Consider the following 18,266-nt stretch of genomic DNA (forward strand, 5'->3'; position numbering starts at 1 on the left):
TGGGCGCCGGGACGGGATTTTCTGACTAACTCGGAATTTTCCCTTATCTGGCACTGGTCCGGAATGCACTGCCCCTCTTTGACGAACTCAACATATACAAAGAAGAGACACTGGTCTGGTGTCGTTGATGTGACGAATGCAAGGTCATATGTGTCGGCCATGCCTTTTTTCGTTGACGCCGGCTCCAGATCCTATTAGAGTACGTCATCGATGCCGAGCGCCTGTTTGCTCTCAATGAAAAACATTTTGTGTACAACATGGAGCCGCCATTCCCCAGGGAGGAAAAAATGGTTTTCCTGGCGATCCTAGCACTAGCGCGAATGGTCATTTGGATCACACGCCTCAAGTTGGTCTATTAAGGGACATCTGTTCCGGATCAGGATCTGATCGTTTACTTTAAACATTTTCTTAAAGTAAAGATCAGATGCGATTGGAGGAGGTTGCCTAGAGTGGACTTTAATAAGAGGTGGGTGCACAACACTAGTTTGTGCATCTGTCAATGAGCCAAGTTTGAATACGTGTTCCCTCCTTAAGCATGGTACGGGCAGTGCTGGGTCCTTCGGTTAGCTGGGTCCACTAGGTTAGCTTTAGAAAATTAAAGAGACTCTTGACTGGTGGTATAAATGAGATCTGTAGAGGACTAGGACATATAAATCCTAATCCCGTTACAAAAGAAAATAATGAAACGGATGGAAAGAAGGAAACAAAGACTCAATTGCTGGAATAGATAAACGTGTCGTTTATTTACTGTTGGAAGAATGAATGTTTTAGATATAACACGTGTTCATGTCCGCGCTGGTGTAACCATCGTTTGTTGTGGGATTGGTAGTATAGAAGAAAAAAGGAAATGTGTGTTCATCTCACGTTCGGGTCACTATCGTTTGTTCGCACGTGGGAAGAAAAGTGAGTAATGTAGTGGAAATTGGAATGATAGTCCAGCGTGTAAACAAAGAAAAAGATAGAGAGTTGACATCAGTTAAACTGTGTGCCATGTTAGCTGTCAGCTACGCGGTGGTGTTCTCTGGCACAAGTAGTAGATAGAGAGAGAAAGAGTGAGAATGTCAATCCAGTTCATGGAGAGAGAAAGCGTATAAAGTGTACATACTGTCTGTTAGCTCATGCCCCCTACATAGTAGCAAGGGACGTGATGCGCACGCGGGCGCCCTGACAGGGGGGGGGGGGGCGAATGGTCCGACAACCGCTCAGCTCGAGAGCTAAGTCAAAAAAGGGCTGGAAACAGCTTGCCTCTTGCTTTTATAATTGTTTCCGGTGGTCTTTTGCACATGTGTGGATTTCCTTTGAAAGGGGAAGTGACGTTGTCCATCTGTGCGTACATGTGCGCGTTAGCGTGTGTGTGTATACACGTGAATGTGAGTGTATGTACGCAAACGAGGATATATGTGCGTGTGTGGACGTGGGCGCATATGTTTCTGTGCGTATATGTATATGACAAGTAACATAGCTTGAAATGTGAACGCGTATTTTTGTGTGAGACTAGGAAAGGCTCGCGGAGATCCTGCTCCTGTTTTGTTTTTTGGTATTAGAGTACCTCTGAGTTTGCCCATACCCTTGCATTTACTCTTTATTTCTGATCACCACTCACCTACCCGTCCCCCTGCTTTATTTTCTCCCACTCCTGATAAGATTTCTCCCCAATGCTCAATAGGGATCTTCCCGCTTGTTTACTTCCCCAGAAAACAGTAGGAGGTCTGATCACTTAGACTAGCTTCAGGAGGGGGGGGGGGTCCATACTAGCAATCCAGTAGGTTTTTACACTTTATTTTGCCATGAACTTTTTCTTAGCTTCCCCACTCCACGAACTGTTCTATATTAAATTCACAAACTTTTTATTAAATGAAATTGAACTTTTTTATCATACACACACACACACGCACACATTTTTATTTAAAAAAAAAATGCATACACAAACATACAGATAATTTTTACAAATCGTAAATATGTTTTTTCAAAATGCTGGGGATTTATTAGTTAGATTAGGATCCACAGAGTGAATGAGGTATTGTGGTAAATGTTGCCAGTCAAGAGTAAGACTCCAAAGTCATCATCCTCACAAATTTACTATAGTCACAAAGACTATGTACCCTTCCCCTCCCCAATTTCTTATAGGGCCTTGTGCCTAAGTTTGTTGTATTGAATTGTTGTATTTGTATACATTTTTTTCAAGAAAATAAACTATATATATATACAGTAAACAGGCTGGAACGTTCGAGAAGGCCTGTATATAAAGATTTGCCAATTAAAAATTAAATCAGTTTTCTTTCCAAATTCTCAACAACAGCACGTGCTTGAGGAGACTATCTATTTAGACATAAAAAAGAACTGGTCTTTTTCTTCAATACTCATCGTGAAAAGTTACCACATATAACAAGGACTCAAATCTTCTTTTAAACAATTTTATTTCGAACTACTATTATGATATGAACTACTATTACGATATAAACATACACAGACATGTATTCGCTTATATGATTTATGAACTGTTTCTCTCAAAAATAGCCACATGGCCTTTAAGCTCTTCTGCTGCACTCTTACCATAAAAAAAATCAGTAGCTTAAAGCCTCGTGCTATTCTCATAAAATCTTCCCTTTATTAATCTTTCATTATAAACATTCAATACAAGAAAACACTCATGTAAATAAATGTTGTTTATTTTATGTTAATTCGGCGATTTCGTGTTCTTTGTCAAGTGTTGTTATTTTCAGGATTTTATTTAAAAAATTTTTTTTTAAGAATGTGGATTGGTGAAACCTTTCTATTAATCGACGATTCCATTGAATTTACTTTTAATGGTCTCACAGATACACTCCTACTTTCGACTTCAATAAAATTGTACACACGCACAATCACAGCCCTAAAAATTGAGGTAATCTGGAAGAAAGAGACAGCCTGTTTCCTCCGTTTGCCTATAGGTGGCGTTAATGTCTGTCCACCCAGTTATGAAAACACAAAATGTATATAATCGCACCCTTGAAATAAAAATAAATGTTTTTGTTATATTTTAATTTTAAACATGTTTTTTTTTTTTTTTTTTTTTTGCAAACATGTTTAAGTTTTATTTTTTTTTTTTTTCAAACATATTTACGTTTTGTTGCTTGTTTATTTTCAAACATTTACGTTTTTTTTCATTTTTCATATTTGTTTTTGTTGTTGTTGTTTGTTTTGGAAACATTTACGTTTCTTTTTTGTTTTTCCAAACACATTTACGTTTTTTCTTTTTTTGCAAACATATTTTTTTGTTTTTGTTATTTTTTTTTTCAAATATAGTTTTTTTAAATTTTTTATTTTGTAAACATGCGCCATCTATTACGAGCTTTTGCCGTCAATTAACCCTTGCCAAACCACATAATGGATGCAATTGTTGATAACATTTTACCTCTAAGTAATATGTGTTTTCTTGAGTATTCCTTAGAAACGTAAAAACAAAAAACAAACAAACAAAAAAAAAAACGTAAATGTTTGAAAATAAACAAGCAACAAAAAGTAAATATTTGGAAAAACAAAACTTAAATATGTTTGCAAAAACAAAAAAAAAAACCTAAATATCTTTTCGAACATGTTTTCCCTCACATATACACACCCACATGTACGCACGCACATACGCACACACACACACACACGCATATACACAGCCTCATACACACACTCACATTCATGCACACACACACTCCCGAGCTGTGACGTCACTTCCTTTTAAGTGAAAACCAGACATGCACACCCAGAACACTAACTCCAGTATAAAAGTCAACAAAACCTGTTAACTTCCCTTTTTTCGTCTGGACCAGCATTTGAGCTGCTTAGTCAATGAACCGACCACACACTCTAACGTCACTTTCCCTGCTACTGTAATGTGGGGCAAGCACAAGCACACTTTATACACTTCCTCTCACCATGAACTGGATCGACTTTTCTCACTCTATCTCCCCTTCGCTTTGGCCCATCGACACAGACATGTGCGCGGCGTTCCTTTCTACAGATCGGCTTGCCACTTCGCATTTCTCTATTGCATTCTCCCTTTCCTTCCACACGCGTAGTCGTCAACGGCTGAATGAACATGTGTACATCGAAGACTTTCATTTCTCAACAGAAAATAAACAACATGTTTATTTTATTCCAGCATTTGAGTCCTTTGTTTTCTTCATTCAATTCGTTTCATTATTTTTTCTTGTAGCGAGTCAGGGTATTTTATATCCTGGTCCGCAACATATGTTTGAAATGTGTTTGGAAAAACAAAAAAGAAATGTAAATGCTTCCAAAACAAACAAACAAACAAACAAACAAACAAACAAACAACAACAACAACAACAACAACAACAACAACAAATAAATATGAAAAACGGAAAAAAACGTAAATGTTTGAAAATAAACAAGCAACAAAACGTAAATATGTTTGAAAAATAAAACTTAAATGTTTGCAAAAACAAAAAAAAAAACGTAAATATGTTTTAAAAAAAATAAAACTTAATTATGTTTCCAGAAAAAAAAAAAAAAAAAAAACATGTTTAAAATTAAAATATAACAAAAACATTTATTTTTATTTCAAGGGTGCCATTATATACATTTTGTGCTTCCGTAACTGGGTGGACAGACATTAACGCCACCTATAGGCAAACGGAGGAAACAGGCTCTCTCTTTCTTCCGGATTACCAAAATTGATAAATCCCGATTATAAATTGGTTATCCTACTGATCTGACATCCTATAAGAGTTGACTCCGCCGTGAGTTAATGCATCTAATACTGATGTTAAACAGATGATGATGATGATGATGATGATGATGATGATGATGATGATACTTACTTAGATTTGAAAAGGTGGTGTGTATATATTTATTGCCTTGTCACGAGGACTAGATTCAACACAAGGTCGGTTTGGTTTAATGTGGGAGATATCTAGCTCCCCAAAAAGAAACGGTCAGGGTTTGCCAAAAATAAAACTGACCAAAACAAGAAAAGACACTACTGCAAATTACGTATTTTTTTATGTTTTTTTTTTTTTTAATCATGTTGATGTCACATTTTCTCTCGTGACGTCATAAACAAAGACAATTCAAATACTAATTCTATAAAAACACAATAATTCGACGAAAGCTTCACCAATTATTTCCTCTTCAAAAGTTATTATCCTTGTAATATATTGGACAGGATTATCTCCCTTGCACTTCAATGAACTACGGATTATCTCCCTTGCACTTCAATGAACTACCACTAGAGGGCGCGACAGTCTTGAAATCTTTTTCTTTAGTAAATAAAAGGACCGGGAGACGATCTTTCCCTACGATCTATCTATAATGTTATTTTGTCTTGTGCATTTTTATTCATTATGCATTGTTAATGTTGATATACTTCAATTGGCGACGAAGAACGAATAATGCGGAGGAGTAACAAGACAATTTAAAATTAAAAGCGAACACCCACAACAAATCGAATGAGGAAAAGTTGCCGAGTAGCGGATAAAAATGGCTTTATTAGGCACCATTGGAGAATGGAATAGTGCGGAAGAAGAATGGTCGCACTATATTGAGAGAGTAAAGTTTTTTTTTACTGCCAATGATGTGTTGAATGAAGGTAAGAAACGTGCAATATTTTTGTCGGTTATTGGGGCAAAAAATTATGCTATTCTCAGGGGTTTAGCCGAAAACAGGCCAGAGCAGAAAACATTTGAAGAACTATGTATTCTGATGGAGAGGCACATCAGGCCGGCCCCCAACGAGATACATGAACGTTTCTTATTCAACACGAGAGACAAACAAGAAGGTGAGTCCATTAGTGAATATGTGGCCACACTGAGAAAAATGTCGGAACATTGCAACTTTGAAGAAAAAGTAAATGAACACATACGTGATCGTTTGGTTGTGGGAGTGAAAGATGAGAAGATACAGGAGCGCTTGCTGGGCGAAAGAATGCTAACTTTGCACAAGGCCATTGAAATAGCAGTGTCTATGGAATCGGCAAGGAAATATTCCAAGTTGATGTTGGGAGCACAGACGAGTGGAAGTGAAACGTCCGTACACAGGTTACCATTAAAACGAGAGTGTTATCGTTGTGGAAGCACTGGCCACCAAGCGGACAAGTGCCAGTTTAAAAACAAGGAATGTTTTAAATGCAGGCGAATAGGGCATACTCGTCGGAAGTGTAGGCAAGAAGAGAGCAGGCCTCCTAACTCCGAAAAAAGAGGTAAGGAAAGCAGGATGGTGAACAATGTGGAGGAAAATTGTTGTGAAGAAATGGAAATAAATATGGAAAGGCTAGACTTGCACACAGTTGCTAACCTGCGGACACCACCAGTATTAGTGGAACTGCTAATTAATCAAGAGAAAGTGGTTATGGAAGTGGACACTGGAGCTGCATGCACAGTAATGAGCCTAGAAAAATTCAATAAAATTGGCCAAGTTCGTGATCTAAAGGAAAGCCATGTCAAGTTGAGAACGTACACTGGTGAATTAGTGAAACCACATGGGACCGCAGACGTGGAAGTAATCCAGGAAGGGTTAAAGCATCGACTACCTTTGCTGGTGGTGAAAGGTAATGTACCGACACTTCTTGGCCGCAACTGGTTGAATAAGATAAAGCTGGATTGGAGAAGCATGTTTCCTTTATACCAGGAAGATTCCCCTTCGAGGTTGGAAAGGCTTTTAAAAGAATTTGATTCGCTGTTCAGTGAAGAAATGGGGTGTTTAAAGGATTTTAAGGTCAAAATACCCATTGATAAAACGGTGAGTCCCAAATTTTGTCAGGCAAGACCAGTACCTTATGCCATAAAAGCGGATGTGGAAAAGGAGCTAGATCGCTTGGAAAACCAGGGAATTTACAAAAGAGTGGAATACTCTAGGTGGGCTGCCCCCATTGTACCAGTTGCCAAAAATAATAATGAAGGCATCCGGATCTGTGGAGATTACAAACAAACAGTAAACCGGGCATCACCATGTGACTATTACCCTCTTCCTCGGACAGAAGATATATTTGCTACTTTGAAAGGGGGTCAAAAATTTAGCAAGCTCGACTTGAGCCATGCCTATCAGCAGCTGGAATTGGATGCAGAAACCCAGGAACTGCTAACAGTAAACACTCACCAAGGATTATACCAGCCCACCAGACTACAATTTGGGGTACACAGTGCTACAGGGATTTTTCAAAGGGAGATGGACAAAAGATTGAAGAACATTCCTTTTTGCAAGGTGCGTGTGGATGACATCCTGGTTTCAGGTAGTGATGACAGTAGTCATCTGAAGAATTTATACAGTGTATTTGCTGCTCTAGATAAGGCCGGATTAAAATTAAAGAGAAGTAAGTGAGTGTTTCTCCTTCCTGAAGTGACATATCTGGGTTTCAGAATTAGTAAGGAAGGCATAGCGCCTCTTCCAGACAAAGTAGCCGCCATGACAGAGGCACCTCGACCGCAAAACATCACAGAATTAAGAGCCTATCTAGGGGCACTTAACTATTATCATAGTCATTTGCCAAACTTATCAACTATACTTGAACCGCTTCACAACTTAATGAGGAAGGGTGCTCCCTGGGTATGGGGTGCTGAACAAACCAGGGCTTTTGAAGAAACAAAGAAAATGCTGTGTTCTGCACCTCTTTTAACTCATTTTGATCCATCTAGACCGATTCTGGTGCAAGTAGATGCTTCTCCCTATGGACTGGGAGCTGTAATGGCTCACAAAATGGAAGATGGAAGGGAGAAACCAGTATGCTACGTATCACAAACGCTGTCTGAGGCAGAACGGAATTATGCGCACATTGAGGAGGGGCTGGCCCTAGTCTTTGCAGTAAAAAAGTTGCACCAATATCTGTATGGGAATAATTTTACGTTGTTCACTGACCACAAACCGTTATTGGGGTTGTTTGCTGAAAACAAGCCGATCCCTTCTCTTGCTGCTGCCAGAGTTCAACGCTGGGCCATATTTCTGGCTGCCTATAATTACAGGTTGGAGTATCGTGCCGGGTCCCTTAATGGAAATGCAGATTGCCTCAGTCGTCTTCCAATCAGTGTGCAGGAGCAAGATGTCACACCTAATTCTAACAGGATACACATGATGAACTTGGTTGATGCTCCAGTTACTGTGGGGGCAGTAAGATTAGAGACAAGAAGAGACCCTACTTTGAGTCGGGTGTACGAATACATCCTGAATGGCTGGAGTACGTGTATTCCAGACACGGCAATGAAGCCCTACTTCAACAAACGGACAGAGTTGACATGTGAAGATGGTACCGTATTATGGGGGAGTAGAGTAGTAATTCCGGCTATACTCAGAACAAAAGTGTTGCAGCAATTACATCAGACACACATAGGGATCGTACGAATGAAGGCCCTTGCTCGCAGCTATGTGTGGTGGCCAAATCTTGATGCAGATATTGAGAGAGCCGGTAAAGCTTGTGGAACCTGCTTACATTATCAAAGCAATCCCGGCAAGGCTCCCATTCATTGCTGGGAATATCCAAGTTCACCATGGGAGAGAGTCCACTTAGATTATGCGGGTCCATTTTTGGGGCACATGTTTTTGATAGTAGTGGATGCTCATTCAAAGTGGACTGAAGTTTGCATTACAAAATCATCTTCTACTATGACCACAATTGAAAAATTGAGAGGGATCTTCGCAACTCATGGACTACCGGTATTAATTGTGAGCGACAACGGTCCCTGTTTTACAAGTGAAGAATTCAAAGCATTCATGAATGCTAATGCAATTCGGCACATTTTCACAGCTCCTTACCATCCTTCCTCGAATGGGCTAGCAGAACGCAGTGTACGCACCTTCAAGGAAGCGCTTAAAAGGATGAATACAGACGGCAAGGCAACACTTGAAACCAAGGTGAACCGATTTTTATTTACTTATAGAATAACTCCAAACTTATCAACTGGGGTTTCTCCTGCCGAGCTGATGTTCAAACGGCAGTTACGAACAGCGTTTCATTTGGCAAAGCCAGACACGTACAAGGCTATGGATGTAAAAAATAAAATGGAAAGGGGGAGCAAGGTAATGGTGCCGCTCCATGAATTTAAAATAGCCGATCCTGTGCTTGTGCGTAACTATGGATCTACTCAGCGATGGATTGAAGGTACCATTACTAGACAGTTGGGAGCAGTGAATTTTGAAGTGGAAACCGGTAGAGGGCTAGTAAGGAGGCATGTGGACCAGCTTGTGAAACTCTCATCACCAGTAGCAGTGGAACTTACGCCTGAGATACAAGCAGATAATGCTGCAAAGAATCTTGAGAGTTTCGGCACACCTGAAGTTTCCAGCACACCCGACAGTCCTGAGGAAAGTTTAATACCTGAGAGCAGGCATATGGAAGAGGTTGCAGAGACTCCAGCAGTGGTAGAAAAATCGGCATCACCACCCTCTCGCAAGTCAGGGCGTATTCGGAGACCACCAAAAAAATTTGAAGACTATGTTCGTGATCCAGAGTAAGATTGAAGGGATGTAATATATTGGACAGGATTATCTCCCTTGCATTTCAATGAACTACGGATTATCTCCCTTGCACTTCAATGAACTACCACTAGAGGGCGCGACAGTCTTGAAATCTTTTTCTTTAGTAAATAAAAGGACCGGGAGACGATCTTTCCCTACGAGACGTACCCTCTGCCGATCTATCTATAATGTTATTTTGTCTTGTGCATTTTTATTCATTATGCATTGTTAATGTTGATATACTTCAATCCTATCCAACCTTCTTCCTTTTAGCCCACTTTAAGAGCCTCATTACTCACTTGGAAATCGATATCTTTTGGAAAAGAATAAATTGAGATGGTTGGAGGAGTCTTAACTTTTCTGTTTGGAATTTATTTTTGCGCAAGTTTTGTAATATTGAGTTACGTCCCCTTGACCATGTGAATAGGAAGATGTGCAAACCTAATTAGAAGTATTTTCAGTACTTGTACAGTTTAGTCAAGACATTAAAAAAAAATGAAAATACCCAAAAAGTTTAAATTGTATGTATTCGTTATGGAACGAAGTTCTCCGAAAACAAATTTCACTTAATTTCATCAAGTATTTTTTGTTTTCAGCGAAAAAACAATTTGTTATGATACCGAGCAAAATGTTCGATTTTTAGGAAGAAAAGCTAGTATTAAAGATGGGGAGGGGTGTCAGCACTTTAACTGGAGTTATCTCCCTTTGGCATTTCTAAAATTCAAACAATTTTTTTCAAGATGGCTGCCTTCAACGCACTCTCATAAAAACGTGTTTTTCCGCTGTAAAAAAACAAACTACTTGATGAAATTAAGTGAAATTTTTTTTCGGAGAACTTCGTTCTATAACGGATACATACAATTTAAACTTTTTCGATAAAAAAACTGTATAAAAGTTTTTCTTTGTAAAAATGAAATACTGGTTGACAAATTTCCCACATTTCTGGCGACCACCCTGTGTTTTAAAGTCATCTGTAGAGTGAATGTGGTTTCATGTTAATGGAATAATATAATCATAGTGCATAATATGTAATTTTTTTATAAACAAGTCACTGCTTATTAAGGCCTAATGGATAAGGATTATTGAGTTTGACAGGTGGCGGTGAAACAGCAAAGAGATTAGTAATGATAGTTGTTACAGGTCAGAAATTGATTATTTAAGAAGACAGCTCAACAAGAATTTGATTAGATTGGAGTTAAAAATGCTAATGTCGATTGGGAAGTTTTAGGACAGAAACTTTGCTCAGAGAAGTTTTGTTTATTCAAGGTATCAAGAGGGAGAAAGGGAATTTATTGACAATGGTCGTAGCTAGACGAGTTTTTGTTGGGAATATTTTACAGGGGCGGGAAGTCATAAATTGGAGCTCAGTCAAACACCTACAATGAAAATTATTTTTCTGAAATCCTTTCTAGACCGAAGTAATTTTTATACAAAGTTGCTCGTTTTAGGGAGACGGATTTTTCTCACAGTAAAAACTGACTTTGTGTCTAACCTTGATGTTGTGAGCAGGCAAGTTGATAGAGATTATATATATTGGCAAAAGATATGATGTGTATTTGATGTTTTTTGTTGGGATGGGGGTGGGGGTAGAATTTGTTCCATTATCAAATTGAACTGTAAAGTAATTTCTTCCACTTTAAATATGAAAAATCAATTATGTAATAAGTAAAAAAAAAAGAGAAATTTTATTTATTGTATAAAGATTAATAGAGAGAATTTTTTTCTTGTATTCTTGATTGGATGTTGTATTTTTGACTGGACGATGAGATTATATATGTTTGAAGCCAAAACAACGCATTATTACAAAATAAACAGACATATTTTGTTTGAAATTTATATTGAAATTCATAAATATATTTCGAAGGGGATCAAGTAAAGAATAGATACCCTGTAGCGGACGACGACACCTGGAGGTGACCGGCGCACATTTCAACTAACACCGGTGATTCGACCTTGACATTGGCACAAGCACATAGGCTAGCGTCGGTTGTTTGTAAACACATCAAGTAGCAAACATGCTTGAATATTCGCCAGCAGTTTTTTTTTTAAATATATTTACAAAACTTTTGAAGATTTAAGATTAAAAATATATATTTACAAAACATTTTTTTAAGTAAGTAACAAAACGAACATATTTAAATAAAAGATGTTTAAATAAATGGGTGTCTTTCTGTTTCGGATTTTTGCAACCAAGATTTTTAAAATCTCGATTGTTTATACTTGTGATTTTATTATGCATAAAAATTGCCTCAGCCTAGAAGGATTTCTCCTTCACTGACCACCGACATACATCGCACTTTAAATAAATATTGAATTGTATTAAAAACGTACACAGAAAAAAAAAAAAATGGCCAAAACAAAAAAAAAAAAAGAAAAATAATAAGGTGTTAAAAAATTAACCCTTTTTTTTTATATAAGTTTTATTCAAAGTCTTTATTTGAACTTACTGGACTGTTTTTTTTTTTTGTATTTATTAACTGTTTTATTCTTTTTATCAAACAAGAATAGAACTTCTATAATTAAATATATATTATGGACTTTTAGGGTTTAAAATGCTTTTAGGGAACAACCTAATAAAATAAATAATTCAATACAAGCTTCTGAAATGACGAACGCAACAACTTCATAAAATGTAACACAGAACAGGTTTATTAAGGAGAATGTGATATGTTCCCTGTCAAAAGCTGGATGCCGGCTACCTGGTACTATCGCGGTAGTTATTCTCCGTGGAATCGTTGATACCGTTAGAAATCACTGAGGTGGAGAGAGAGAAGAAAAGGGAGGTTCGTTCTGTTTGGTGTCTCTCTCCGTAAGGACGAGTTCTTATTCCTCAAACCGGATGCTGGCCAAATTCCTTAGGGGATAGGAAGGATCAATGCGTCGTACCCCTGATTGGTCAGTATGTGGCCAAATAGCACAGGGGAGAGGCATTGATTCGTTAAAATAAAAAAAAGTTCCATTTATTTCTGCTATATAACCCCCTACTTAGGCTGAAAGCCGTGTTGAAAGTCCGATAACTCTTGTATCTCTATTACCTCCCTTTCCCTGTACATATCCCATAATCCCCTTTTTTGTTCTTTCCCTTAATAAAGAGTTCTTCTCATCAGTCAACACGTGTGTCTATTTTCCTCCTTTGAATTCTTGTTCATTCTTATCTCTATTCCACTAAAATGCACCACTCAACAGGTTATGGGTCCAGAAGAGATAATGGAAACAGATGGAGCAGAATATCTTTCGACGGAGATGAAGCCAAATACGAAATTTGGGAAGTAAAATTCTTAGGCACGCTCGGTCTAAAAGACGCCATCTTTGGCGTAAACTCTACAAATGAACACGATGACGAAAGAAATGAGGAAGCGTATGCCGAACTGGTACAGTTTCTAGACGATAAAAGCTTATCCCTGATAATGAGAGAAGCTGCAGACAATGGAAGAAAAGCTCTAAAAATATTACGCGAACATTACACAGGAAAAGGGAAGCCTAGAGTCATTTCTTTATACACCCAACTAAGGTCTCTCAAAAAGAATAGCAATGAAAGTGTCATGGACTACGTTATAAGAACAGAAACCGTTCTAACAGCCCTCAGAAATGCTGGACAGACAGTGGACGATGCTTTAATCATCACGATGATATTAAAGGGATTACCTAGCCAGTTCGACCCATTTTCTATATATGTGACTCACAGCAACAAAGAACTAACGTTCTCGGTATTTAAAATTGAGCTTCACAGCTTTGAAGAGACTCTGAAGCACAAAAATGAGTCTAGCAGTGACGACGTGATGAAACTAACTTCCTCCTTTTCGAGAACTGCTGTAAGTAACAATGACCACGACGAGTGAGACACTACATGCTACATGTGCGGCGGAAAAGGGCATATATCTACAGACTATGCCAACAACAAACGAAAAATGTGGTGCAACTACTGCAAAGCCACCACTCATAAAAGAGAGTCTTGCTGCTACAAACGTAGGGACACTATGAAAAAGGCAGCGGACATTGAAGAAGAATATACGTTTACATTCAAAATGGAGGACTACCACGTGCGAAAGACGATGTCACCCACGGGTTTGCTTGTTGACGCTGGTGCCACTTCTCACATTATTAGAAATGAGAAGAAATTTAAAAATTTCGACCAAACATTCCAGCCAGAAAACCACAACATAGAGTTAGCGGATGGAACACAAACCAGCGGCGTTGCATTAAAAAGAGGAGACGCAGAAATACACTTAGTAGACGAAAATGGAAACTGCGTCACAGTTACTTTAAAAATGGCGTTATTGATACCTTCCTACCCACAAGACATTTTCTCCGTAAAAACTGCTACTAAAAACGGAGCAACAGTCATTTTTAAAGAAAATAAAAATGAACTCATACATAAAAACGGCAAAAGGTTCAAAATATATGTACATAAAAGATTGTACTATTTAATGACTACACAGAATGAAAGCACCGAAGACAGCTGCCATCAATGCTATGACGTCGACACGTGACATAAAATACTCGGCCACTGTAACTATGACGACGTAACAAAACTACCCGCTGTAGTTCGTGGGATGAAAATAAAACCAAAACATGCAAACAATAGAAATTGCAATATTTGCATTCAAGGAAAATTCCCTCAAAGCAGAAACAAACACCCGGACGAACGAGCAACCAGCATACTACATCTAGTTCACTTGGACTTAGCCGGCCCTATAAACCCGGCAGACTTAAACGGAAATCGATACTCTGTCTTGTTCACCGATGATTTCTCCGGTGCTGTATTTATGTATTTTATTAAAAATAAAAGCGACACCACACTCGCCGCCGAAAAATTCATTGCGGATATCTCACCCTACAGCGAAATAAAAATACTGAGGACAGATAACAGCTCAGAATGTAAGTCGAACGATTTCCAGAAATTAGTCCGCAAAAACAAAATTAAACATGAGACCTCAGCACCGTACTCACCTCACCAGAATGGAACAGCCGAAAGAAATTGGCGGACACTGTTCGAAATGGTGAGATGCATGATCATAGAGAGTGGATTACTCAAAACCCTGTGGACCTATGCTGTCATGACATCCGCAGTTATATGAAACAGGTGTTTCAACAACCACCTGAAACAAACTCCATATTACAAAATAACCGGGAGGAAACCCGACCTCTCGAAAATGCACATCTTCGGTTCGGTGTGCTACACCTACTCCAACACAAGAGGGAAACTGGACCCAAAATGTCAGAGAGGGATATTTATCGGATACGACAGAAACAGCCCAGCATACCTAATCTACCACCCTGAAAGTGGGAAAGTGTATAAACACAGACAAGTAAAATTCATCAACAACTCTGACGTACAACAAAACCAAACTTCTCCACCAAGCAATAATGACGAGGACTTCCTCCAAAGAGATTTGACAAAAAATCTAAAACCGAAAGAAGACCGGAACAGTCTAGTGTTGATGAACCACTCAATATCATAGAAGAAACAGTTATACACGGAGATACCCAGAGTGGGAACACAAGATGCCCAGCTACTTAGAGGACTATGTAACGACAGTTCAAGACGAGAGTGGTCACACACTTGTCAATCTCGACTACTGCTACAAAGTCGCACATGGTATACCACACACCTATAAGGCAGCTACGAACTCCCCAGTGGCACACCATTGGATCAAAGTAATGCAGGAGGAAATCAATTCCCTGAAAGAAAACGACGTGTACAAGCTGACACTTCTACCCAAAGGCAAAACAACAATCAGCGGTAGATGGGTATATAAAATTAAAGAAAACCCTGACGGATCCCCGAAATACAAAGCAAGATTTGTTGCAAAGGGTTACAACCAAACCAAGGGGGTAGATTATGCAGAGAATTTCTCCCCAATAGCTGACATCACATCAATCTGCATACTAATGCAAGTAGCTATCCAATACGATTTCATCGTACACCAAATGGACGTCAAAACGGCGTACCTCCATGCCCCAATTGACCACGAGATTTACATGGAGCAACCAGAGGGATTTGAAGTGAGATGGAAAACGGGCGAGAAACCAGTCTGCATGTTAAACAAATCCCTATATGGACTGAAACAATCGGGCAGAAATTGGAATCAAACCCTGCACGACCACCTCACCAAAAATGGTTTCATTCAGAATAGAGTGAATCATTGTGTCTACATGCGACACAACAGCAAGGAACGAATCGCCATCATCTCATGGGTCGACGATTTAATTATCGCAGTCAATAATAATGATTCACTCAACACTACCAAGCAGATGTTGATGTCCGAATTTCAGATGAAGGACCTTGGAAAACTCTGGCATTTCCTAGGAATAGACTTCGACATAACTTAAAGTCGTATACTGATGAGCCAGGAATGGTACGTCACAAAAATACTGGAAAGGTTCGATATGACCAATTGCAAACCCAGGACAACTCCATGTGAACTAAAGTGTGATCTAACCGAAAATGACTCTGACCTCATCGACCCCAGAAAGTACCGTGAAGTCGTCAGCAACCTAATCTATTTGATGATCTGTACCAGACCAGATATAAGCTATATCGTCGGCAAGTTGTCCCAACACTTATCAAAACTGCATGAGCAGCACTGGACGGCAGCCAAACATGTACTGAGGTACATAAAAGGTACTATGCAACATCAACTATGCCATACAAAATCAAACGATCAACTCCAGTTATTCGCGTACATCGATGCCGATTGGGCATCAAACCAATATGACAGACACAGTATATCTGGATATTGTTTCAGCTTAACAAAAGGCAGTCCACCCATTTCCTGGAAGTCGAAAAGACAACCCACGGTAGCATTATCCACATGCGAAGCCAAATATGTGGCATTAGCAAAAACAACCCAAGAAGGTATGTACCTCACACAATTACTAAAAGAAATGGACTGATACAAGGAATACACACCTATTAAAATATTTGAGGACAGTCAAAGCGCTATAGCACTTTCTAGAGACCCAGTGCATCGACAAAGATGCAAACACATAGACATAAAATATCATTTCATCAGAGACGCTTTGAACAACGGCAACATAAAAATTATCTATTGCCCCACAACAGACATGCTCGCAGACATCATGACCAAACCCCCAACCCGAGCAAAACTAGAAAAATTCAAACCACTTTTATTCGGGCTTTAAATTCGTCTTTTTGCTGATATGATGGTCTTATATATACGCATATTCTTTTTTTATAAACATCAAAATAAAAAAAAAAAATACGCTCACACTCTAAGAGCAAGCGGGGTTGTTGAAAGTCCGATAACTCTTGTATCTCTATTACCTCCCTTTCCCTGTACATATCCCATAATCCCCTTTTTTGTTCTTTCCCTTAATAAAGAGTTCTTCTCATCAGTCAACACGTGTGTCTATTTTCCTCCTTTGATTTCCTGTTCATTCTTATCTCTATTCCATTAGAATGCACCACTCAACAAGCCGACAGAAAAAGGTAGCATAACAAATGGCGAAAAATAAAAATGTCATTTTATTGTATTTCTTTTTACGAGAAAGAAAAAATGTTCTTACTTTTGTGTGAAAAGTTGGGGAATATTTGCAACTTTTTTTTGTAATAGCATATTTTTCTTTTTTTTTTTTTTTTGAAAAGAGGGAAAACAAGGAAAAATATTTCCTTAGCAGAAATACCAAGTTTTACATAGTCTCTTCGGCCAATGTACCCGTCGACCACTAGGTGTAGTGGTGACATGATCATCTTCATTAGGAGCATTAACTTCAGGTGTATGCATGTTTAGCTGCTGTGTGAAAGTAGGGGGAATGTGTGGCTCATATATTTTTGTGTCAAGAAAGGCTTTTTTTACTCTAGCAATAGAAACAGTTTCTCTTCTACTCCTGATATCTAAAGTAAAAAGTTTATCGGTACATGAAAGCACGCAATAGGGGCCAGTATAAGGTGAAGTTAGGGAGGGGGCTTTCACGGTGTCCTTTCTAAGAAAAACATGAGTCCAAGACGAACTGTCTTTTGGGACCGGAGATCTAATGGTTTGTTCCCTAATGTGCATCGGTGGGAGCTTACTAAAATAAGCTTGCAGTCTGTTGACATACAGTGCTCAACATTTGGCCTGGCAATGATAGAGGTACACCATATACAAGTTCGGCTGAAGAGTATCCCAGATTCTCTTTGATAGCAGCACGACAGCCAAGAAGGACAACCGGTACATATTCGCTCCATTGTTGTTGGTCAGGGTAAGCACGTGATGCTGCTTTCAATTGGCGATGGAAGCGTTCAATCATCCCGCTAGAAGCAGGGTGATAGCTTGTAGTGTGAATACGTTGGATCCCTAGAATCCTGGAGAGTTCCTGGAAGAGGTGAGATTCAAACTGTACACCACGATCAGTAGTGATGGTGGTGGGAACTCTGTAACGCGATATCCAGCCTGATATAAGGGCTCACACTACAGACTTAGCCAAAATGTCTGTGAGGGTTCAGGCCACCGTGTGAAACATTATATACAGGTCAGGACATAAGTAAATCCTTGACTGACCGGCCAAGGTCCAACTAGGTCGATGTGCATATGGCTAAACCGAGTGTCTGGGGTGGTGAATGTTCCAAGGGGTGCACAGATAGGCTTGTGCACCTTTGACTTTTGGCAGGATACACAGGAACGTGTCCAGGCAGTGATATCACGCCTCATTTTGGCCAGAAAAATCTAGCTGTGATCAGCTTCACTGTGGCTCTGCATCTGAGGTGTGCCAAATTGTGTAGGGTGTCAAAAACAACTCTAAGATGAGTCACTGCAACGAATGGTCGAGGTGAATCCGTTGAAGTGTCACAAATGATCTGCGTGTCCGAAGTAGGGACGGGCAGG

At 39.1% G+C, this 18,266-nt stretch overlaps 2 protein-coding genes across 6 annotated transcripts in view; one reads left to right on the forward strand and one right to left on the reverse strand.

Moving 5' to 3' along the window:
• Positions 1-5,179, reverse strand: part of LOC145248020 (centrosomal protein of 290 kDa-like) — a 116,569-nt gene extending 111,390 nt beyond the window's left edge. For 4 of the 5 annotated variants that reach the window (XM_080109725.1, XM_080109726.1, XM_080109724.1 and 1 more), the window contains exon 1: positions 4,818-5,179. The gene's annotated coding sequence lies outside the window, so the exon portion shown is untranslated. The remainder of the gene's footprint in view (positions 1-4,817) is intronic. The other variant, XM_080109728.1, reaches the window with a different exon arrangement.
• Positions 5,180-5,225: 46 nt separating this feature from the next.
• The window catches only part of LOC145248017 (RNA-binding protein 28-like), a 104,455-nt gene continuing 91,414 nt past the window's right edge, over positions 5,226-18,266 (forward strand). Inside the window, exon 1 of the mRNA XM_080109711.1 lies at positions 5,226-5,584. Coding sequence (XP_079965837.1) covers positions 5,476-5,584 — 109 coding nt within the window. The 5' untranslated portion in view covers positions 5,226-5,475. The remainder of the gene's footprint in view (positions 5,585-18,266) is intronic.

The sequence above is a fragment of the Euprymna scolopes genome, chromosome 26 (assembly GCF_053919585.1).
Source record: "Euprymna scolopes isolate OS-2025 chromosome 26, ASM5391958v1, whole genome shotgun sequence".
NCBI lineage: Eukaryota > Metazoa > Mollusca > Cephalopoda > Sepiida > Sepiolidae > Euprymna > Euprymna scolopes.